This window comes from Thunnus maccoyii, chromosome 7 (assembly GCF_910596095.1).
Source record: "Thunnus maccoyii chromosome 7, fThuMac1.1, whole genome shotgun sequence".
In the NCBI taxonomy this organism is placed as follows: Eukaryota; Metazoa; Chordata; class Actinopteri; order Scombriformes; family Scombridae; genus Thunnus; species Thunnus maccoyii.
Window position 1 is genome coordinate 8,425,429 of NC_056539.1, and position 26,217 is coordinate 8,451,645.

Sequence of the window (26,217 nt, forward strand, 5' to 3'; positions counted from 1 at the left end):
AGGAGGTGTCCCTTGAGTCGCTCTCCCTTGCAAGGTTCTTCATTAAAGTTTTCCCAGAATCATCATACGAAGTTTGGTTTGGTCTTCTCTTCTTCAAACTGACAACTGCCAGTGCATCAGCTCCGAAAATCCACAACAAGTATTAGTGCCCATGGTTTTAGAATGACATGTTCAACAATCACACACTGTATGGGGCTAATGTTTGAATGTCCACTTACTTTTGACCATTTGTATGCAGACTTACCTTGGTGAATATAGGAGGACCTGACACATCAGCACCATACAGTGATGACACCGGGCTCTGCATCTAGAAGACAACAAAAACTTACTTTCTGAACTGGTGGAGTTCATTCAGAAAGGGGTCTGCTCGTGTCACTGAAGAGAATTTTCCAGATCTTTGACCATGTGTCTGAACTTATGAGGCCCTAATTCACTTTGTGCTTCAGATGGCTTACTCGCTGCGGGGGCTGAGACAGGGACTGGACCAGCGTGGAGCGATGAGGAAGGACCTCAGGGGTTTTGGGTGATGATGACCGTATTGTCAGGGACATTGAAGTGGTCTTCTTCTGCACTCTAAAATAAGCAAAGCATAAATCAGCACCAAAGAAAAACACTTTGCCAAGAAAAAAGGAGGAATTTCACTACTCTATATGCTTTTAGTTAAAATATGATACTTGAATCAAAGAAAATTGGCTCCACAGCAATTAAGATGATATCAGTGTTCTTGGCCTCAATGTATAAACAGAAAGGGAATCAGGAAGTGGTCCAAATGGAGGCAAATTTATACATAGAGATAATAATCAAAAATATTTAGAGAACTAGACATCACTCGGAGAGGGCACTTTTAAATCCTCAAATGCAAGTGAATTAGAACTACTACTAAACTAAATTTCATGGCAATCAATCCAATAGTTGTTGAGACATTTCACTCAAAACCATAAATTTCAACCTTATATATGGTTTCCTCATAGAGGAAAAGTCAGGGTGTCATCCTCTGGATACCACAAATATTTTTAGCCATGGTGCTAGCATGACTAAAAATTTAAAAAGTTCAAAGATGTCCTATTTTGCAATGTTGTAGGCTTTTAAGAATGCATGCACCCACATCCACATCTGCTCTTTCACACATGGCCTAACTTCACACCAAATGAACAAGTAAAAAAGTTTTTGAGATTGCTAAATAACAGATAAACAAATGGGACAGAAAACGAAATCTCCTTGACAGAGACTACCTAGAGTTGGAGTTTGTGAACAAACAAGAGAGAGGCAAAGAAATACAACACAATCAAATATCTATTGGACTCAAGACAGTTAGATGTATAAAGACCAGGACTAACAAATATTTTCAGTGCAGTAGAAGAAAGATTTGTGAGGGAAGACAGAAAAGTAAAAGAAGAGAGTGAAAGTGGACAGGGGGTTAAAAGTTTAACATTTGACATAAGTACAAGGGACAACCCTGACAGTTTTTTTTTTTTTTTTTTACCATATTAACCCTCTACACCCCATTATTTAGAAGGTGGCCTATGCACTGGGTCAGAGTTATGGCTCTTTAAGTGCCTTTTAAGGGTCTAGTTAAATAGCAGTAGGCAGCAGACCTGATTAGCAGCTGAAGGACTCAGTTAACCTGTTCAGGGGTTCAAGGTTCATTGGGTCATGGGGTCACAAGCGGTCATGCAGAAACACACTTACTGAGGCATGGTTCCTGATCTGGACTTTGATGCTCCTTCTCCTTCTGAGTCTGATGATGAAGCTCCTGCAATGGGACAAAAAGAATTCCTGTATGATACAGGCCACCTCTTCAATAGTAAAAAACTCAAATATAAAAAATAAGACAGATCAACAGATTCCTGGGAAATTGCGCTGCTGTTTTTATATGTGTTATTTGTATGTCAAAGCTGTGACTGTATTTCTCATAAACCCTGTATACAAATCATTTTGCTGCTTGTCCTTGTAGCATATCCACTCTTATCCACTAATGATGAAATCTCTGTTGTGCTGGAAGAACAGATTTTGTGCCACAAAGCAATATTCACTTTGTCCTGTAAAGCATTGCAGCAGATTAGCAACCATGGAAGCCCACATAATGTGAAAATTGTCCATTTCATTGCTGACCTTCAATGTAAACCTCAGCAGAGGTATTGTCTGCTCCGAGACTGTTGGAGGCCACGCAGGTATAGCGTCCTGTGTCGTCCTCAAAGGCTTCTGCAATCACCAGTGTGTGCAGGTCACCATCCCTACTGATCTGTATGTCAGGAGAGCTGAGCAGCTCACGGCCTTCGCAAAACCACCTGGGGGAGGAGGTGAATCACAATTTTGGTTACTTTCACATGTTATGCTAGTAACATTACATTACATTACATACATGCTTTGTCCAAAGCAGCTTGCAATAAGGTTACAATGCAATAGAAACATCAATTTCATTGCAGTTGAATTGATACAGTGTTTCAAGAAGAGTGACACACATTAAGTCATTAAAGGACAGGTTCACAAGTTGTCTGTCCTAAAACAACAGTCAGGTGCCCATATGAACATTGAAACAGGTTTTGCTCACTGTAATCATTCATTCTGTTCATACTGGCCATCAACAGATCCCTTCCTAATGCACTTACAATGTAAGTGATGGGGGGTAAAATCCACAGCCCTCCTTCCATGCAAAAATGTTGAAAAATGAAAAACTGTGAACGTAACCTTTAAGAGAATAAGAATACAGACACCAAAATTACCCATATGTAGCCTGTAAATCATTCAGACTGGTGCTCCACATAACTGGTGTTAACGCTTTAGCAAACTGCACCATCTTGAGTGATAAACACAGCTAGCATTAACCGGAGCAGAAAAACTGATGTTTAAACTTATAAAACATGAATCCTGATAAAACACACTATATCTCATTATGCCGCCTAGCCTACATACATACATTTTAATTAACTATTACCTGATTAAGCTGGATTGATTTTTGGAACTGTCTTAGGTATACAATTATGCATTCAAATCGCTGACATAATATGGTTAATCAATGGTCCCAGAGATTATCAGTCATATAATGTCACCATTGTCTTGTGGCCTTTTGTCAAAAGATATAAATGAATATTCCAGTAAAAACTTACATTATAGACCACAGGTAAAAGGAATTATTACTGAAATGTATGTCCCTTTTCAATTAATCTTATCTGACAAGCAAAGGCTGTTACTCTTCTTGACAAATATTTGAGCTTAAATATACCTTTGCCAAATATGATGGAGGCCAATTTAACCAACATTAATAACTACTCACACACGCCCTCTGGGCATGTCTAAGTTTATCTGTCAAACATCAGCCACCCTGAGGCAGCAACAAGACACTGTGTTACGGGAAGCAGATACACCCTTCCCCTCCTTCCAATCAGAGGCCTGTGTGTCTGGGCAGGCGCCTGGGCCATGTCCCATCTCCCTGGGGTCTACTGACATGGACTTTGTTCCATGATCTAGGACCCTGGAGGGATGAGAGAGTCTAAAACACAACCAGCTTCATCCGTCTCATCTCTCTTCACAGGGTTATGATTAAAGCCGATCTCCCAGCACCATGTTACCACATCAAATACAGGATCAAACAACAGGGGTCACATAGCTCATCTCCTACAAACACACACACATAAGTGCTGCCCTCAAATGTCAATATTGTGTGAATCCGTTGCTTAGTACATTACAAGTACATTATGACACATTCATTCAAAATACTCACACTCCACACACTGCACAGCCTATCATACCCTATTAAAAAAGAGGGCATATACTGTCTGTTGTTCACCTCTCGACCTCTTCATTGACAAGTCAAGTCAATTTGATTTATATTGCGCCAAATCACAACAGAAGTTATATCAGGGCACTTTTCACATAGAGCAGGTCTAGACCGTACTCTTTAATTTACAGATACCCAGCATTTCCCCATGAGTAAGCACTTGAAGACAGCAGCAAGGAAAAGGGGGCAGGAATTCCCAAAATGCCAGAAGAACAGCTGTTCTGTCTGTCCAGAGCCCTGACCTGAGGACATTCCAGCTATCTCGGAAAGCTGCATAAAAATTCCCAACATCCTGCTGCGTGGCCATTATTCGATTTCATACACTCTGGTGTGTCAGTCATGCAGCAGGCCAACTCCTGTTCCAGAAAGCAATCCATCAGCCAAAATATTCAGACAACACTTCATACTCTAGGATTTACACCTGACAGAGTGGGTGTGAGAGCGGAGAACGAGACAGAGAAAGTGAGCGAATGAATGGCAAGTACAGGAACAGGAGGTGAACGAGCATGAGTCAGGCCGGGTCAGACAGGAAAAATTATACGCTCTGCCATTGTTGAGACAGATCACACTGAGTAATTCGTCAGTGCCAGTGACAGGTGGAGCACTGTAGAGCCTTGTCACCCTGTTTTTGCTCGCTCTGCCGCTGTTTTAACGCCAAGTCCCCTGTACAATAGACTCTTCTGGGTAGTTCTTCTGTCTTATCACTTGATGAAGTGAAACAACGGAAACTTGGCTGGCTCTGTCACGCTGCCAGACGTCGGTGTGTTAAATGATAGGAAACAGATCGTGGCATGAGACTAATGAAGAGTTGTTCATGGCACGAGCAGGAAGACCTTATCCAACTGGAGTATCGGCCCTTGAAGCCAAGAGTCATCCGCCACGCTTCAAACAACCCCGGCAGCTATCTGTGTATCAAATACATGATCTAGACAGAGAGAGGCTGAGGCAGTAGAGGGATCCTGTATAGCATGATTTTGTTAGATGACAAAGTACAAAACTGACAGCAGCCAGCAATTGAAAGTAAAAAGTTGATTGAGGAAACCAATATGTATGTGTGGTTTTAAAATCCATTTTTCTGGATTATAACCCGGCGGAGAAAAGGGAAAACAACTCCTTTGGGTGACTGCCATGTCTGATGGGAATTTGCATGAGAAACTCAGGTTTCCTTTGTTGGTTAAACCTCACGACTTTATTTTAAGTCACTTAGTGTATTAATCATAATGGTTCACTATGGATTTGGCAGCCATATGCTCTGAGTTTGATGTGGACCACACAATACAAATCCCCTTCAATATAGGGGAAATCATTTGGACATTTTTTGAGCACCGTTAAATTAAACACATACAGGAAAGGGCTTAATGTAACACATGACATCATTGAACTAATGACTCTGGTTTTTGTGATGGGGGATGTTGGGGCTGTTAGAAGTACGGTAAGTGTGTGTTTTGTGTATGTGTGTAACTATAGTGAACAGAGGCGGACAAACAGTAGGGGGATGTGTTTTCAACAGGGTGGCCTGAATCTGTCGATATCCCAAGAAAAGAAATGACAGCATTTTCATGCAGCAACGTATGTGAACTAAAATGCAAAAGTAGAGTTGTAATTCAAGCATTCATCAGTGGTCTTGTGAGTTGAGGTTTTTTGTTAAAACATCTTCAGTAGTTTTCCACTCTGGTTATGGCTGAAAGGTTTACCAGGCTCTTCTTGCTGCATCTAAAACACAGACGATCTGCTAAGTGGTAGTAAAGGAATGGAAATGTAAATTTGTTTTGGGCACAAAATTTGACGAAACACAGAAAAGGGGCACAGGACTCAGCTTGTGTTCCTCTGGGGCTTGACTGAACATAAACTAGGAAGCACAAACCATTCCCAACAAGCACAACAATAAAACCCCTTATTAATCAACCTTAATGATCTACCATTATGCATAATTACTGAGTAAACTCATTTAGAGACAGACTGTAATGTTTATTTAATCCCTTCTCCATTTCTGTGGAATGTGCTGAACATTGTGCTAGGCCTAAACTGCATGGTGTGTTTTCCCCAGATGGGGAGTGGGGACTTTGTTGAGTCACATACAGTCTAGCCGGCAAAAAAGGAACTCAACCATCAATAGGCTCATTTTGAGGGGAAGCAGGGCGTGTTAGAATAGCAGTCACTCAGTGCTCTGAGAAAACCAAGTAAAGGTAGGAATCTCTTGGCAGAATATAACTTTACCACCCATTTCCTCTTAACACAATACCATTATAAAACACAGCTATTCAAAACATGCATACCAAATAGAGGAGAGTAAATCCTTCACGAGACACGCCTCACCTCTTCATTCATCTCCCACCCATGAGGCACCCACCCAGCCAAGATGGTGATTAAACATCCCGCCTTCACCATCGATCCTGTCACCAGCTCTCTGAGTAAAGATAGCATGTGAGAAAGCAATTATACGCAACTCATTTTAGACAATTGAGGCCAGATGATGGCTCATATCAACGGGAGGATGGTCTTGTTCTCATGGTGCTCCCTCTGCTAACCTATTCACATTTAGATGAAGAGAGCATTCCACAGAGGAGGCCAAACCAGAGCCTGTTGCCCTGGCCTCCACAGTGCGTGCTAAGGGCCACACTCTCCTCATCTGACCCTGTTGTTATTTGCTGCTGTTGATGGAAAATTTTTTGAAGCAAGGCTCAGTTTCACCACAAACCCAAACGAGTGGAGGCCAAAGCGGAGGGAAGAGAAAAAGAAATAAGGAAGATTCAATCACAAACTGACCTTGACAGGATGTAGGAGTGACAAGCTTGCGTAAACACACCCACCCACCAGTCATTCAACAATCAATATAGGATGTAAGGCATGGATAGAGTAGATATATATTCCCTGAGACATGTTTGTCTCTGTTTTTAACTCCCAAGTTTTCTCTCAGTGTGCAGTTTCTAGGCAACGGACCACAGAAGTCAACAAAAGTAAAATTGGACAAGAAGAGCGGCATCTAGGCTGTCTTTATCTCTAATTACAAACTACAATAGAGGTCAGCTGAGACTATCCAAACTCTATAGCAAGCAATGTTAGTTTTATTATCCACGACAGAGAAATCTCCTAATTCATGCAAACATAAAATGGAAAGCAGATTAGGTTCCCTCTTTCCCATGCATGCTGACTGAAGCCAACAATAAATGGAGCTCTATAAGGCTCAGTAAAAGCACAACCTCACTATAGCCGCAAAATATTGATCCCCACCACAGCCCTCCTTATTATACAGTAGTAATTTTCTATAATACCATATAATGCATAATTTACCTGCCTTACAGGTATGTAGTGGTACCAATATTGGAATCTATCCTCCCTAACACACAATCACAGAGAAAAAAGCATTTTATGTAACAACATTAAAGCTGCACTAATCAATTTAAAAAAAAAAAAAAAAATGGTTCAAAGCCACTGTTTAGACCATGTGAAATGTGAAAGGGTTCGCTCATAATGACAAACCCACAGAGAATTATCATATGGGTCTGCAGTTCCCCTCAGTTCTACACAGCATTTTAATGTCTTTCAGCTCATTGTTTTGGTTTTATGGCCTGCAACTTTCACTGCTCTCACAGCATTGTTCCCAGATACAGCAGGCAGCTGTTCTAAGTGAAATTGTTCTGCCCAGCACCAAATAACAGACAGACAAAATTAGCAACTAGCTGGTGAATGTAGCGGAGCATTTAGCAAGCTAATTACTGACTTATATTTCTCATGAGTAGGTGAAGACTGAAACAGAGCTAAAGGAAGAGCGAATACTGGAATTATGTTCATCTAGTCACCAGAAATACAACTCCAAATGAATGCTAATGTTGCTCCATGTCTGCAGGGTGTATAAGAAGGCCACTGTTTGCTAACATATTATCCCTATCAACATTAGAAGTACATAATATGTCAAATGTTTGTGTGTGATGTTCTGCCCTCAAGTGGCCAAAAATGCAACTTGTGCTGCTTTAATGTATCGGTCTAATTTTATATTGCTTAGTAAACATTAGCAGAGGCAGTTTGTACCAGACTGTTCATTATTTAGTATTGATGAGTTTAATAAACATAGTTTAATGCTGGGAGAAAGTGTTGGTATACTACTATTTTGAGCATTGTGGGACTGAATAATCTTAAATGACAAATTTGTTCATAAGTAGTTCATGTCTCTGTGTTTATAATCTAAATAAAGCTGCAGTACATGTCTTTTTCTTTAAGTGTTGCCATCTGGACTGACAAAGAAATATTAGCACTCCAGAGTTGAGTTTAAGTGTTCTGCTATGTAAACACAAATGTCCTGATTAAAGATGATAAATGCTGGAATCCATCTTAATAAAGCAGCAGGAGCCATTTGATGATGGAGCCACGCTAACTGGGGCACAGGATCTCGGGTCAGAGTTCACTGGAATATTCCGGACAACAGACAGCTGCAGATGACAGTTGGAGCTCTGACCGGAAGCAACTAAGGACATTTTTCTCCCAGCAATTTTAACCAAAGGGGAGGGTAGCTTCATTTGCAAAGTCTCCTTCATGTTGTCCATCAACAGACATTGTCCACTGATGCATTACCTCAGCGTTAGTGTGCCAAGCAGACAAATGGTCCAGACTGAATCATCATGGGCATTAATATAAAATGTCAAGTATTCAGATTGTGATTTGTTTATTGGTAACTACTATATACACTGCTACTGTACATGCAGTTCTTGCAGTTTAAATCAACTGTTCAACTGTATCAGTCAGTGCAGGAATTCATTTTTTAATTGAATCAAGTGTGTGTGTTTGTGTGTTTGTGTGCATCTATGAGTGTGTGTGTATGTGTGTGTGCATCTATGAGTGTGTGTGTGTGTGTGTGTGTGTGTGTGTGTGTGTGTGTGTGTGTGTGTGTGTGTGTGAGAGAGAGAGAGAGAGAAACAGGGACTGAAATAATGACAGACATGGGCAGCAGCTGAGCTACAAATGCAATCACCTCGGCATTCATGGGGATGCCCCCACCTGCCCTAACACACACACAAACACACACACACACACACACACACACACACACACACACACACACACACACACACACACACACACACACACACACACAAACACACACACAAACACACACACACTTGCATGCATGCACACATACACATATTCAACTTAATTTCAGTCAGTCTTGTCAGAGGGCCCAGAGAAATCAACAGATTTAAAAGAAGTGAGGGGCAAACAGGCTTTTTTGATTCTTTTCATAGGTTCATTCATACATTCAAACAGAAATTACACACGTTCAGTGTATCAGCTGTTGTTTCAGAGAGACACACTACATTTTTCCTTAGTTAAAAAATAAAAGTTATCAATGTTCGCTTAACAGACCAAAATCCCCAGCCAGGTTCAATGAGATGTTAACCACATGACCCTACTCTCATTCAAGGTGAGTGAGTCCTGAGTCTGATAATCTCCCTTGAAACAATCATGTATGTCTCGACTGTGAAGATCAAATAAAAGAGATTCACCACATAATCTCTCACCTGAGTATACCAGCAAATGATATCGCTAATTAAGATGGTTGTTTAGCTTACCTGAACCGGCGACCTGCTCCCAATCAGAGTAATCAAAGTCACTAATGATTCCCTTGATCTTAGGTTGCACACAGAGACTCTCCTCCTGACAGCATGACACACACTGAGCCACTGACACTCTCACACCGGGACTGCCACTCTGAGTCATACAGTCAGACATACACACAATGCTTGGACTGAGCAGAGGGTTGAGAGGGAGGGAGCAGCCCAGAGCTGCCAAATTCCACACAAGACAGAGGGGCAAAAAAAAAAAAATGTTAAACACTAATTTAAAGACAAAAACTGTTTCAGTGCAGCCCACGTTAAATTCATTCATGTAATTCCAGTGGTTGGGAGAATGGTCTTCTTGTTTTTCTCTTCCTGACAACATTGATACCCAAACTAGTCAGACCCATGGACTCTAATCCCATCATGACTAAACACAGGTAAACTTCCTCAGATGTGGTACATTTTGTTTGATACATTTTGAAAAGCAGATCAACAACATCATGTAATTTTCTGGCTCTTTCTTTGTGAATCTCCCAAACAAAAACAAAACTTGTGATTCGTTTGCTTTTGCTGCCTCTATACATGCCTGGGCCACAGTCTGCTGACCATCAAAAGCACCACAGCAAACCCTGGGCTCGGGCCAAATAACCCTGTCACCATGGAAACCCTGGAGGCTATGATCTGTGACTGCATGAAGGGATAATGATGAAAATAAAAGATGACAAAGCTACAGTATGTACTACAGTGTGACACAAATACAGGGGGTACTAAACAAACCGGACCTTGATGAATCCCACATGCCAGAAGTAAGTAGGCCACTTAAAAAGCCCAGTTAGGACTGAACAAAAATAGCTTGGATAAGTCAGGATCTAAATAGACCACTCTGAGTTGGCAGCACCTGGCATGTACAAGACAGATGGCTGTGGCTACTGTGTCTGGTCATGCTTTGTGCACACACATACACACAAAATGAGACCATATAATAATCCCGAGCGCTCCTAACGCCAAATTCACCTAGGTCAGCAAATATAAATGTGGTATTTGTGGTTTGGTTAGAGCAAGAGGGATGATTTCTGATGCACAGTCCAGCGCAGAATGAAAGGGTGTGGTGTGTTTCACTCTCTGCAGGGGCTCCATTCAGGCTTTAAGACATGCAGAAGTAGTGATATTTTTGGTCACTGTCAGTGAAGACCCTGAGAGCTCACCGCTGGGACGTGGCAAGTGGGATTATTTGTGGTGCTTGTTACTAGGAAGGTCTGCTCTGCCTGTGTTTGTGTTGACTGTACAACATAAACATCTACGATGAGAACAACACACACCTAACAATGTCCTGTCCTAGTGGCACACACTGTAATCATGCGGTTCTTTTATTTAAATTCTTCTGGTTTGTGGAAGAACTCGCTCCCATTTGTAGTGATAACAACATGAAAAGCACCGTACTTCCCCTAAGTGACTATAAAACATGGGTTAATAAGAGGAAGGGCTTTTACGGTCTCTGGATGTTCCCATTAATTAGCAAATGACTGACAGCGGCCTTCTCTGGCCCGCTGCTCCGTCTGACTGGTCTCCTCCTCGAGAATTAAAACAGAATTCAAGAAAATCTTTCCAAGATATGAGTCAACAAGAATAAAGAGATTCCTCCCTCGAAGCAGCATGCTGGATTTATTAATATAAAAACAAGCACAGGTGCACATGGACGCATGAAAGCGCTCTCTCACACCACACACACGAATGCAGAAGAAATGTCTCATTCACACCACAAACAAGCAAACATTCATGTGTATTCAATCAGACTCCCACTTACGCTCACTGTTTCACTGTTTGAATAAGGACTTTCAAGGGTCAGTTGAAATCACAGAAAAATGGGGGCATGTTGCCACGGCATTTTCTGTTTTCGCTCCAAGGAGACCAAATGACACTAACAAAAACAGAGACTATGTCCTCTAATGATGTCATACAGTGAGGACAATATATCCCAGGAACTGTCAAATAATCCAGCATGAAAACCAACATAAGCAACATCCAGGAGAGCCCCAAATTAAACATATTAGACATATAAAATAAATGAGTCTGCATATTTAAACAGCAGCCTCTACTAAAAGGAAAAGTCAACATTAACAAGATCAGACTCTTTCTTGCTGTTTTTGAGACCAGCTTAGATATCACAAATGTTTTTGGCACTTTGTGAATTGTTTGTACAATAACAACCTTTCTGGGTACATGTGAGTTTAATTCTGTAACTGGATAGTTTTGGGATGGAGGAATTTATTTTTTAATTATCAGGGAAGCCATCATTGGCCTAATTAAGCCAAACTTTAGAAGTCCCCTGCTCACACCTTTAGCAGAAAGGATCGTTTAAATCAGATGTTTCAGAAAATTTCATTAATTTACAAAGTTCTTCCATTACCACAATCATCGATCTTCCTGCCACTGAGTAATTACAGCTGGAGACAAACCACATAACAGTCTGTGTCAGCGCTAATTTTAGGTATGTATCATAACTTTCTGGGAACAACAATTAGATGGAGTTAATGCAATAGCTCAACCGCACAGCTCAGATCTGTGGTCACATGTATGGTTATGTTCTGAGTCATGTGCAGCACTACTACTTCAGCAACTGTCATTAGTTTAAGAAATTCTCTCTTATGTATTTACTCTCTGTCCTGACTTAGTTGGCATCCGGTTCACTTATTTCCAGGTGCATCTGCTGACTCAAGAAACTTTTTATACAGAGGAAGCAGCATACTTCTGGCCATCTGTAGGCCAAGACAAGTAAATGTACCGAAAAAAACAAATGTGCATAATTCCCGTTCCAACAGCCACCCACGACCTTGCTGCAAACATACAAAAACATCTGTTTCCATGGCAGCCAAACCACCTCTGCAGGTGTGTGGGTGGATCAGTACTCTTGACTATTTTCATTTCTGAAGCCAAATCTTAGCCAGCCTGAGATAGTCTTGAAGAGTGGAGATAGTAAGCAACACACTTCACAAACTTGAGTCAGCGCTGAACTCAGAGGGGACCGGTTACACCCTGTTATTCTGCCGTGTTAAAGAATGAAAAAGACAAGATATTGCTGTAAGATATTGCCAACAAAATACTACTAGAAGAGATAAAAGGCAACATGCCAAAGTTGCTGTAGTCAGGGATTGAACTCTGCAACCTCTCCTCCTCACTCTGAATTTATGGACTCAGATCTAAACTCTGATCAGACACATATGAGCTAAACATGGAGCATCTTCCTGTCTTGCCCCTCCCCTTTCCCTCATATGAAACCAAACCCTGCAGACCCTCCACTCCAACTGTCTCCCCCCCATGATATCAGGAGCTTCAGCACTGAACTGAAAGGGGGGGAGAAGAGAGAAATTTTATTCAAGTGAAAGACAAAAGACAAACCGAGCAAGCAAGATACATATCTTGAGTTCCTACGCGAGACAGTTTAACATTCACACAGCTGTTATCCTGTCACATGTACATGGGAAGGAAGACTTGAGCTTGTTTTTATGAGTCCCATATGACCTCTCGTCTGCTTGTAAAGCAAGCACCCCAGTTTTTACAGTTTTAAGATGAATCCTGACACACAAAAAGCACCAAGGGACTCTGCTGTTATTTCTATACAGGCAACAAAACACTCAAAAGAAACACAAACACATACGTATAACAGCACACGCTAAATTCCACCACCACAGCATTGTCAAAGATGCATAATTGAATTGGGCTCAACATCAAACACGGCTCTTTGGCAGCCGCACAGGAATCCAACGTCCAGGAAAAATAACAGCCTAAAATATCTCATCAAAAGGCAGATTACTGTAAGCTGAATCTAATGGCCATGCCTTATCAAGCATGATGAATAGCAGAGAGTCATTTAACAGGTGAACAGAGGAATGTAACCCAGTGCTTACTGTTCACAGGCCAGCTGTGGAACAGACCCTGAGGCCCGGATGACTCAAAACTACAAACCTTAACTGAGTGCAGAACAGAGAAAGACAGGACCAGAGTGTCTCGGGGGGAAACTGGAGTCCTTGCCATAAACAGGCTCTGGAAATGTGGCAGATCTGTGATGCCTCAGCCACTCCTAAACTTGTTTATGTGTACTAGGCTAAAGTTTTCAGTGCACTATACTTTAAATAGTGAAGTTTCTGGCCTGTATTTGCTGTGAGGTTCAAGTAATTTGAGCTGTTGTGATCTGGCTGAAAGTAGTTTGTCTGAGCATTCATGTGTCACTGACCATGGGAGGCAGGATGGAGATGGTTAATGGTTATGGTAAGTGTGTGTGTGTGTTTACTGATGAGGTCAAACAGGCCCACTGACACTCGGTGCGGAGGAGAGGCTTCAGTACAGAGGAAAGATTTATGGAGTGTCCTCTGCCCATCCTCCTGTTGAACTTGTCTTAGATTACCATCCTCCTGCCGTGCATGACTGCTGCCTTTGTCCGCAAAAGACATGCTTCATATTAAATCTGGTATTCCACTTCTTCAACTGTCACTGATCCACTTATATAACTCTTAACAAATCTCATTTCCCTCTACTCTCACTCTGCTCCCTTTCTTATTTAACCCTCTCTCGCCCAATTATTAGGTTTAATAGTAATCTATTGATGCTGTCTAGGTTGATTATCTACTACAGGTTAAAAACATTCCTTTTTTTATTGTGTCATCTCATTAGTACATCCCAATTACACTGTTATAAATTAGGATAAAAAAGCTCACATGACAAATCCTTTTTCATTTTTTCATGCTATACAAGACTCATCCACTAAGCACTAAATGTGATTTCACCACGGTGTTGACAAAGAGCCCAGAATCTTTTTGACTGTGTGTATGATCCAGGCACAATTAGACGTATAACTGCTGGATTAATAGCTGCAAATATAATACACTTAATTTAATGCATATTATAATATATTTAACCGCTCAAGATTAAAAGATAGAAACATGAAAGGGACAAAAAAGGGAACAAACATCATGATTGAAGCTGCCTCATGTAAGTCGTCCATGGTGGAAGCAAGTCGGTCTAACCAGATAAGAGGATTAGCATGAATTTTAGGATTGTACGTGATAATAGGTCAAAGTCAGGAGATTTCTAGCCTCTGAGGCTGGAGAGGGAGCAGGAAAAGTCTCACCTCGTTGGGTGAAAACTTCACACCCTGTCTCCAAGCCAGAGGAGGGCCAGGGGCCACCGCTGAGGCTTAGACAGGACAGCGCCATTCGTCACAACTGCCATTAACATACCACTGAGGAATCGCACTGACGTGTGTCCATCTGAGTGTTTTACTGCTGATATCTCGATGTGTACAAGTGTACAATCTGCAGTAGGCCAGATGTGACAGTGGTAGAGGTGGTGTGTAGTCTGTCCAGTGGTTGTGACAATGATACTCCAGCTCAAAGTGCAAGTTGCTTTGTCTATTTATAGTTACCTCACAAAATTCTTTGGCAGCCTGCAGTGAACAAGCTCAAATGTACTCATGCCTTGAACACATCTTCTTACACGTATAGCACACAGTCATGAACACAGTTCAGTTATCAGCATGGTGAGAACTAAATCATACGTCAAACTGACTACCTCACATCAACTTGCAAAAACTCCATACAGTATCCATAGTTAGGCTTCCGCCTTCTTAAATGTTTTCATGTTTCAGGAATGTTAAGTTTATGTGAAATAGCCCTCTTATAGTATTCATTTTGAGCATGAGTGCATCCCCACAGGCTCTCTCATTATTTGGAGCTTAAATATGAAATGACATCATGCTTGCAAAAGTTTAACAAAAAAAAAAAAAAAGAGCAGGTATTAAAAATACTTTTTCCTTCCCCCTCCTCCTGCGGAGATCAAATGAGTCCATGAGGGAGAATTGAGAATTATGGCCCTCCTGAAACAGGCCAAACAGTCAGCATTACAGTCGGGCTACGTCATGAGTCAGCAATGGGTCACCTGCTATGACCTCATACCAAGACTGTTTCACAATATGTAAGAGGAAGTGCTACTGTAGCCATTTGCTAGTACAGTAACTACTTCTACAACAACAAGCTGGTGAGCCAAACTGACATCTTTCCCTCATCTGTGAGAAAATGTTGGAAGTCAAGTAAAAAAGTCTGCAAGAAATAAAGAAAAACAACTGACCAACCAAACCAATGAGAACATTTTTTCTCATGTCTTTGTATTTACTTAACATGGACATGTTTCATTGACGTGAAATGGTTACAATCATGTAATTTTATGCTAAATGTCATTTTATGTTTTTTGTACTTCACATAAGTTGAATTCAAATGTTTTCTCCATTTTAGATGAACTGAAAAACATCTATATTGACATAACAGCTGGACCGGAAAACCATTATGTCAATGTAGATGTGTTTTTTGGCCTATAAAAAAGAAAACATATAGATTATCTGTTTGATTCCCTGCCATCTTCATGTTTCATGTTTCTTATTTGCTTGAACCAGAAGAGCCCATAATGTGCATCTGTCCACTAAACTGTCTGAACGTTAAAACAGGGTCAGAATCTGTGGGAAAATACTGAGATTGAAATGAGGTTATAAGGTATAAGATAGTAGATGGTATACAAGGTATGATGTATATGATAAATAATAAAACCAGGACAACTGATCATGTGACACAACTGTTTTTTAGGTGGGCTTTTTTCCAACTTTAGTTTCTCTGTCATGGTTTTGGTATCTCTTTTTAAAAATGATCTAATTATTTTTCTTTCAGACTTTTATTGGTAATGTCATACAATGTCTCACCAACTATTTAAACTAAAATAAGAAAGCAAAATTGTAAAATGGCGAGTTGTAAGAGGGGAGTCAAATGGAAAAATTTGGGAAGTTTCACAACAAAGACATTTCGCAACAAATAATTGGTTTGTATGCGTGTGTGTGTGTGTGTGTGTGTGTGTGTGTGTGTGTGTGTGTGTGTGTGTGTGTGTGTGTGTGTGTGTGTGTGTGCGCGTGTGTGTTCTTTTGTGTCTATGCGCTGCTGGCCCCTATAGTCCAACTGATCAATATTAGCTCGAACTAAGTAGCATGTTTAAATTTAAACAAGGATCATACTATTTGACAACAAATTCCATCATCAATCTAAGGAATGTCGTCTTGTCCCGACGTTGGAGACACTGCCTTGTATGGATTTCATAGCAGAATTCATCGGCGGCCTCTCATCTTCCAAATGTTTCCCATGTGGTTTTGTGTATTTGGTTGAAACAAAGAAGCCACGGCTGCTCTCTACTGTAACTGCCCATCTCTCTTCATTCAACTGCAAGTCAAGTTTTCAAATACCTTGTTTGCACAGCAGGCAGTTAGGGTAATGACATGGAAGAGCATCAGACAAAATGCCTAAAATAGCACTCTGAGCACGCCACAATTGGAGATGGATTTTCTCTCTGTCTGCATTGCCATAGTGAGAAATCAGTCATCGGGCACCCGCAGCGTGTTTGGTGTTCTGCACAACCAGACCTCACACCATCAATTTTGTTTAGAAATGCTCTCTTTAACAGCACAAACACACACAAGGGTCTTACGCTGACTGCATGCATTCCCTGTTCCCTCATGCCAACAGCTAATCTTAACCCAAAACTCGCCCCTTAAAGACATAAAGAAAGCCCAAAATGACCTCAGACTGAAAAAATGCACAAAGTGCTTCCCACAAGGATACTGCACACACGCATGCACACATCCCAATACCAGAGATGCATCATTATAAACAGAGCATTGCATAAAACATTGTGTGTGAGGAGCATGAGGACATGCTGAAGAATACCAGGCACTCAGCACCATACTCTGGCCTGAGACAAATTGTGGCTGGCCACAGAAGACCGCGCCCAGCACCCAACCACCAGGAATGTCTCTTTCACTGGCCGTGCAAAACGCTGGCATCAGCTCAGCACAAACTCATTAGTCTGAGAGAGCGAGGTGAGGAGGTGAGGAGGGGTGTCACCTGCTTTGACTGGCAACTGCATCAAAGGCCCTGCCCATGGGAAAGGAGCACTGAATGGAAATAAGGCATTTGAATTCAACCTTTGTGAGATTTTTTTAAGAGGGACACACATGCACACACATGCCTGTACACACAAATATAAATAACAGAATACACATACGTTCATAATCAAACTTTCATAATCATTGAAAAGGGGTAGGTTCTTAGCAGTGAGGAAAAAAGTTGAAGGGAAGCCTTTTATCTTACTGTTGGAAGACATAAAAACATGACCTAACCTCCGAGATGTATGCACACACATGCACTACGCTACACGTACACTATAAAATGTATGAGTTTAAATGGCAAACTAATGTTGAGCAAATTAATGTTTGAGCAAGTATTTACTGTATGGTTAGTGCTGATATTACATTTTAATTGTAGGTTAAAAGGTCTTGTGAATCATCAAGAAATTCAGTATAATGTTCATTTGCAAGCCTTGTATTAAAAATATATTGTAAACTCATCAAAACATATGTTAATAATGTTGCAGCAGAGAAAGCATTGACTCTGAGTTTCTCCTCCAGCTAAGATGCAGAAGACAAAACTACCACTGCAGCTGCACCTCTTAATATTTCACAATGTGCATATCTTAAAGATGCTTCCAGAAGATGCAGTTTTGTTTTGAATAATAAGTTATTTGCTGCCACCTAGTGTTCACAAACAGTAGATGGGCCAAAACAGGAAGTCACAGCATTTTTTAACAGTGCACACACACACACACACACATGCACACACACACATATGCATGTGCACACACACACACACATGCACGCGCATGCACACACACACACACGCGATACTGAGTGCTTCTCATTGAAAGAACTCACATTGCCTCCAAAACACACAGTCCATCAAACAATTAAAACTGCAGCACACATGTGCACTCAGGTCAAGATTCTTCCACTGCGTTCTGTTATAATACCTAAATTCACTTTCAACATGTTTTTAGAAATTGCAGAGGAAAAGGGCAAAGTGCTTTGCTACACCTTTTACTTTTCCATTTCACTTCTCCCAGCTTTCCATTCATTTTCTCTCCATGTTATATAATGTCCAGTACTGCCACAATGTCTGGGCTCTCCTGTTTCCCTCTGGTTAAACATGCTACACACTACCTTCATATTCCCCAAGAAGGTGTGGGGAGATGTAGACTGGTGACTGAAAACGCCTTGTCATTGCATTGCCTGCATTCCTGTGCCTGGCTCCTGTTGGCCTGAAGACTATTTATACAGCCGCAGAAGAGGCCCTTCATGGCCTGCCGGGGAGATACATGTCCTGGGCCACTGACTTTATGTCCTCTGATTGCACAAACACCTAAAAACACATTGCCTGCTCAAAACTCCCTGAAACGGAAACTCTTTTACTCCAATGGGACTGTTTTGAAGGGTCTGTAATTATAAACTCAGACAAGACAAAGACTGGTTAAACCCACAGTATTTTAAATTCTAGGCAGGATTGCAAGGTTTCCAAAGAAGCAGAACATATCAGGCTAAATGACGCTGAAATGTGTTTAAATTTATAACACATGTAGAAAAGTGCAGCTATAAACTGCATATTGTAATTGGATATTTCTCAAAATGCTGTTAAGTGCTGGAACAAGTAGACAAAGAATACATATGTGATGTTACATGGTGTGAAAAAACAGTTTCAGCATACTTAGATGTTAAGGATTAATTTGAAGGAACTATTTTGAATATATGGGTTTAAAATAATCCGTATGGACAGTACAGTGGTGCAGAATCACCCAAAGTCAGCCAGGAAAGCAACTTTTTATGATGGAACACACAACAACACTCCGTGGAAAGACCGTCCTTACTGAAATCATGATATTCAAATAGGTTGCAACTTTAATTAGTTCAGGTATGTCTCTATAGTAAACAGCAAGGATGTTAACTGAGCTGTGAGGTTGACATATCTAGAAACAAGAGAGGAGTGTATTTTTAGTTTGCTGATCAACTGGTGTGAATAACCAGGGGCAGAGGTTGCTCTGCTCTCGAATGGAATAACAGTTCATCCAGGAATAAATTAGACAACGTCCCCGCTTCAACTGGCACAGGTACCAACGGATTAATGTGCTTACACAGAGTGGAAGATCCCCAACCCGAAACCAGGTGCTCTGCTTGTCAACACATCGGTAACTGTCACCCTCTGGCCGCCTCCCACCTCACTCACCTTATCTGCTAACAGGCAGACCAGTAAAGCTAGATCCTAACGCTCGGTCTGGCCAGCATCAGTCACACTGTGATACAAAGGTCTGTTCATATAGGTCAGTGCATTCTTGGATCGTCTTGAAACTCTGAATGTTAGCAAGGAGGTTTTTACTAATGCTTGTGTGATTGTACTTCAGCAGGTAAACTTCTGAATGATCAAGAAAATTAGTTTTCTTAAAGGATCAATTCACACAAATGAAAATCTAATTACTCAGACAGTTTTGATTCTATTTGTCCACGTTTTGAGATATCCATCTCTGAGATTTCTACCCCTATTCCAATAGAAATGACTTTTGTTTGTGGTGCATACAGCACACAAAAAAGAAGAAAATTCGGCAGAAACAATGTCTGTCCAAAAAACAATATCTCAGCTACTTTGGATAATCCACAAAGCTCACTGTCAACAGTTTTATTGGGACTTGTGAAAAAGAGGTTGTGATGTGCTTGAGGATTGTCTTTATCATGTAAAACACAAGAAAAATGCAGGTGCTCTTGAAGAAAAAGGTCATCACATGGAAGGAAAAACAAACTTCAGGTACTCATGCATGGAGCAGGAACAAAAACACTAGGATTAACATTAATCCTAGTGTTTTTGTTCCTACTCCACGCATGAGTACCTGAAGTTTGTTTTCCTTCCAGTTTTTATTGGAACTCCTACATTTAAAAAATAGTCCCATTGAAAGTATTTGACAGTGTTTTCTCTGGATTATCCAGATTAACAGAGATGCTGTTAATGAAAAGAGAGGTTGTTGTTGAAAACACACCATGACAAATATAATTTAATTTACTACCTCCATTGTATTAGAGTGGTAGCAGAAATCTCAAGAGACATATATCTCACAACCTGGGCAAGTAAAACCTAAACTTCTAGCGGTAAGTGAGATGATCTTTTTTTAAACTGACCCTTTAATCAGGTTTTCATTGGCTCACCAATGTCAGGTCCAACTTTACAGTGGCCACCTTCAACAGTGTTAGTTTTTCAATATCAGAGAGGCCTTCACACATCACTTTGCAAACATACAAAATACAAGGTGTTACTATAAGAAAGCAGATTTATATCAGGACAATCAAGCAACTTTTCGCAACAGTGGACCACCCAACAACATTAACAACTCTGTCAAGGCTAAATGAAAAACTCCTGGAATAACAAAAAACATTCTCCTTAATCTGTGATTAAGAAGTAATCCTTCAAAACCTGGTGAAATCACATGATGTTCACTGAGTGGAACAAGACAAGAGAAACTGAATAAGGCAACTGTTCTCTCGAACACTTGTCGTGTACACTTGAAAAATCTAAATCACTGGGGGGAATATATGAGGATTAATTCATGCCACTTAATTAAGTAATCACTTCATTATTGAATCAACTAAGAAATGTGCAAGCAGATGTGAAAAGAGATAAAAGAATAGAAACACAAAGCAACAATGTGATCATCAAAAAATAATGAACAAATAAAACAAAAAAGCACTAGTAGAAGAATAAATCAAGCAAATGATGATTAAAATGACTACAATAAAACATATCATGACAGTGATTTAAAGTTATATTTTTGATTTGCTTATCTCTTCTTCTATTTCCCTTATATTTTCCATTTTTCCATTATAGTCATTACACCTGACCAGCTAATTAATAGACATTGACAGGTTCATATGCGAAACTCTAAATGAATTAGCTCAAAAGGCATTACTTATAGTGATGTTAACGATGGGGCTTTCAATGAGTGCATCTTGATATGCACTTCTTTAAATTTCTTTCACTGTTTCTTGCAGATAAAAAAGAAAAGAGCCCAAAAAAATATATATTCAAGTGTAAAAATCACAGTCAGAGATACACTACAGTATTTGAGAAGTGTGCTAAATACTAAATCTTATAAAAACAGCAGATACCAGTAAAATCCAACCCCCAAAATAAAGTCGTGTCAACCAGGTCAAACCTTACCTGACAAGTGGCTGAGGGTTTCCTGTAACTCGGCATTCCAGACGGATGGGGCTCCCCTCTGCCACCTCCTGACTCTTCAGCTTCTGGAGGAAGCACGGAGGTGACAGGGGTCCAGATGTGGCTGGAGCTCCAGAGTGTTGGTACCTTGCAGAACTCGCCACTCCCACCGGACCTCCAGGCGGAGGGCCCATGGCTGGCTGGCTGAACTGTGTCTGCTCTTGCTGGCCGGGAGGCAGAGAGGGAGCAGAGACTGAGCCCTGAGGGATTGGCCGCTGGCTATTAGGAGAAAGATAACCACTATCAGGAGAGGAGGAGTCCTCCTCCATCTGCTGCTCTAAATGAGTAGAACCTTTGAAGATGGATGAAAGCTCCTCGATGAAGGTGGCAGCTCGGCTACAGAACTCCGTGGCTGAAGATGCCCGATCATTCAGCTCAAGGCCTTCATGAACCAGCTTGGGTTTATCCTGCTTATAAACTGGCTGGATGGGTTTGTGGCAGACCACCTTCTCAACAGAGAACGGAGCCTCATTGGACACCTGTGCAGGATTGCTGAGGGGGGCGTTCTGACCGGAGGAGACTTTAACTGCTACATTGTCATCTGGGGAGGGGGCTTTGGTCTGGTGTTGCAGGTTTGGGCTCGTGGTGAGGTTTTCAGTAGTCTGGGTGGGTGTAGGGAGGGGAGGAATAGGTTGGAGAGCCTGCTCTTGAGAAGTAGGATTAGGGGGACCTAGATCTTCAGATTCAAATGTGTCACCAAAAGCCTCCCAGGCCAGGTCCAGACTACGATTAATCTCCTCTACGCTCAAGAAGGCAGTAAGATCTGCAAAGTCCCCATCTCCAGAATCCAGCTCTGTCATGGAGTCCATGTAGAGTTCCCCATCAGAGGATGCCTCGGAAAACACCCCCCCATCACCCTCCAAAATCCCGCCTCCTGCCGGGTCCTTCAGCAGCAGAGAGATGGGGAGTGGCTGATTCCAACTCCCGTCCTGCATTCTGAAATACACATCCAGCCTCAATGTCCAGCAAATTACATACATTCACACTGTGAACAGTACAGTTAATACTGTAGATCAGCAGAGAGGGAAATGACAGACTGACAGAAGGGGAGTCAAGCTTAAAAAATAGACTTCACAATAGTGGATCACTTGCTCTACCAGCCATAGCTGGCAGGATGAGTCAGGCCAGTGTTGTCTGGACACAGTTGGTGGGTATTAGCAGGTCATAGTGAACATGACTGGCATTTCTTACTCGCCCTGTTCCTGTCAGGACACTTCATCCTGCCACTCTGTTCTTTGTTGTTTTTACCTCACATATATTTTACTCCAAATTACATAAAGGTTGTATGAAAATAACGCTTCTTTTCATTATTGTTTGATTAATTTTTTGAAAAATGAACTAATAATTTAGTCTATAAAATGTCAAAAAGTATAGACAACATAGTCAAACCTTTTTGTTTTTTTCTGACCAATAGTCAAAAAAACCCTCAATATTCTATATACAATGAGAGTAAGTGGAGGAGGGCAGAAACCAGAACATTTTCTTGATAAATTAAAGATGAATCAATTATCAAAACATTCATCGATTCATTTTCTGTCAATTGACTGATCCTTTCAGCAAGGATGTACATATTGCTACAGGTTAGAGAGATGAGCTATAGCTGCATCAGTCAAGTGACATCCTTTTATTTATATCATAGCTTTATGAAATAAATTTGTTAAATGTAACATTTTTTCCCAACTAAAGCTGTGCCATTTGGTGAACAAGTGACGTAGGGCCTTCACATAGTGTTTGGCGGCACGTGTTAAACCATCACCTGAAAATAAGGATGCACAAAACCACTCATTTACATTTATATCTCCTAATGCATCCTCTTATGAGAGCTGTATGTAGTTTAGAGGTTGTATATTCAGCTTTGATCTCTCCAGACTTTGACTCTAGTATAGTATGTTGTGAAACTGTTGCTGTAGATGCATGTATGACGCAGCGTGACACTCAGCGCCTCATGGCGTCCTGAATACCAGCTGTTGTTATTTTTAATCCCTTGGGCTATGTTTCACAGCAGAAGTGCAAAACCCACCCACCCTGAAGACAGGAGAGAGGTCCTTGAAACTCAGTCGCTATACCTTTACACACATACAGGTATAACTGGACATGCACAAATACACATACACTGACAGTCACTGGGTTGAAGGATTAAAGGAATAAACCAACACAGTCTCCTTCTCTATTATTAAAAGGAAAATAACAATGCAGCACTGATTAAATATGAATGTGGAAAACGTCTAAACACACAGACTGATTGACAGAATGTTAACAACTGTCAGTGCTGTTAAAGGCAGGGCGAGTTTCCATTACACTACTCCACCTCCCATTCCTCCTCGATTCATAGATCTTACAGCATGTTAACTTAAATTCTTGAAGTATTTCATATCCTCATTGTCACAGTATTTGTTAGATTTCATACACAACACTATATTTAAAGCAGCTGAACTCTTATAGTAAATGATTTAGGTCACTCAATAAACAATCAACAATCCAAACCATAAAATGCTGCTGAGAAACGGAGCAAAACTAACCTTCAAGTGAGCTTTTTTTCCAAATGCGTTCTCTTCGTTTTGCGGTTCCAGTTTTGTCTCGTTTATGAAGTAAGAATGAGCCAAAAAGAAGCTTCTCTTTCCAGAAGAGCAGCCTTATTGGTCAGACAGTCAGCAGGAACTCTCAGGTTCAGGGTCCAATTGCGTACTGCCTCTGCAGTGGCCTGCTGTCCCATCTGTCCCGGTCTCTAACTGCTCACTGTGTGGGGCTATATTTGGGCCCTGGCTCAGGTTTCACAGTCAGAATACTGGCAAGAGGAGAGAGTGTCGAGGTAGGCCGGGGGAACAGAAGGTATTGGTGACATTTTTTTCACAGAAACAGTATTTGTTAATCAAACATGGAAACACAGTGCTGGAGGGAGGCTTGCTTCAATAAAAAAATTACAGACTGTTGTACTACTGAAAACCACACACCCACAACATGCACTAATAAACCAGCACCACTGGGGTTCATGCAACATTCAGAAGCTTTCACAGTGTATCGGCCGCTGATATAACAGGTGTGGGTGATGGAGACAACCTTGGCTGGGTTATGGTTTGTCTAGAGAAGACGTCTAAACACGTCTGACACTGAAGTGACAGCAGCTCATCAGTGTTGCCACTGTGTCCAGCTGAGTTAACCCGATGACCCCAGGCCACCCACTCATCTGTTTTACCTACCGTATGGCTAAGTTATCTGAAAATGGGTATGGGAGGATTTTGGAAAACTGGTGCTGAGATCAAGGTTCAACACTTGCTCTGGTCAAGGTCAATGCCGCTTACATTCAGCATGTAAAATAAAGATGCAGATCTTTAGCATTTTAAACTCTCTGCCCAGCCAACAGATGGCAGTTCCAATACACATAATTTCTGTATTTGGTGTACCAGAGAAAGATGGCTCAGACTAATGACAAAACAGTGGGTTAGAAGGGTAACAGACAGTCAGACAGTGGAGGACCATGCAGCCTCACTTAGTCTATTTCTAGGCCACTATCACATTTTGTGCTCTCATAGCTATTCTGGTTCTTCATCAATCTACTGATTACAGTTAAGTGCCAGTGATAAGTTCGGAAGGAATTTCCATTGTAATAACTCACTACACAAGTCACACACACACACACACACACACACCAGCTAATCAGTAACCTCCTATAATACTATTTGCGTGTCACCTTACCCCAATTAGTAATAACTCTGTGTAAGATATAATTTAAAAATAACTGCATCATTTTATGGTGACTTCTGTAGACCACAGACATGATCTGTCTGTGGTCTACGTAAGAATAGTACTGGAGCATATCCAACACTCTTTTATATCATATGTGCACATCACAACACTATTCCTCACATCATAGATTATGTTAACATGGTGCCTAGCTGCCTACATACAGTATTTATCTTTATGTATAAAAATACCGCTGGATACCTCTGAGAATTTAGTTTAAAGTTAGGCCAGTATCGTCAGTCACAACAGGTGGAATACACTTGAAAAGAGTTTCTATCATTTTAGAAGTGACTATCATGAAGGCCTGTGTACAACTGAAGTTTAAGCTTCTATAGCTCACTGGTGTACTACCATCAATACAATTAAAATATTACTATTACTATATGATAGTTTAGCAAACACCAGTGTTGCTGTACTGCTCCTATTTAATAAAATATGAAAACAACATGACAAGCTGCGCAGCTGTGCTAGCACACATAATGCACATACACTGTAGGCTCTGAAAATATTGATACAACCTTTTGTTAGCTGTTTCTCTCTGTTTATTTATTTCTATGCACCTTGGAATTTTTGTAATGTTGATCAGGAATATAAAATCATGATTGCAATTGAGACTAACGGTGGTGGGAGACAAATGTTGTAATGTCCTGTGATATTTTTGTGTTGTTTTTAATGTGTAAAAAGTAAGTTTAAAAAAATTCATTAATTTAAAATGGGGAACATTTAAAATAATGTCCCCTAGCGTGGTCTGAGTTGTGGTGGGTTAATTAAAATAATTATAATAATATAAAAGACAGACAAGACAGACATAATAACATACAGATACTTCTGGTGAAGACATTTAGATTAAAATTTCCAAATTAACAGACTGACTTTTGACTTACCGTCTTTTGTACAAATGATAGTAAAAACAGGGTTTAGCAAGTTTGGAAGAACAGCAGCATCTTTCTGACTGTCAAACATGCTGTCAGAC

The 26,217-nt window shown here is 40.8% G+C and overlaps 2 protein-coding genes across 3 annotated transcripts in view; one reads left to right on the forward strand and one right to left on the reverse strand.

Moving 5' to 3' along the window:
• Nucleotides 1–26,217, reverse strand: part of palld (palladin, cytoskeletal associated protein) — a 70,249-nt gene extending 44,032 nt beyond the window's left edge. For both annotated transcript variants that reach the window (XM_042416510.1, XM_042416509.1), the window contains exons 1-7: nt 26,129–26,217; nt 24,023–24,288; nt 21,447–22,439; nt 2,113–2,288; nt 1,690–1,753; nt 456–573; nt 245–307 (exon numbers count right to left, since the gene is read on the reverse strand). In XM_042416510.1, the coding sequence (XP_042272444.1) occupies nt 245–307; nt 456–573; nt 1,690–1,753; nt 2,113–2,288; nt 21,447–22,438 (1,413 nt within the window). In that variant the 5' untranslated portion in view covers nt 22,439; nt 24,023–24,288; nt 26,129–26,217. The remainder of the gene's footprint in view (nt 1–244; nt 308–455; nt 574–1,689; nt 1,754–2,112; nt 2,289–21,446; nt 22,440–24,022; nt 24,289–26,128) is intronic.
• LOC121900313 (proteoglycan 4-like) overlaps nt 1–26,217 on the forward strand; it is a 676,357-nt gene that overhangs the window by 13,569 nt on the left and 636,571 nt on the right. The gene's annotated exons all lie outside the window — the stretch shown is intronic.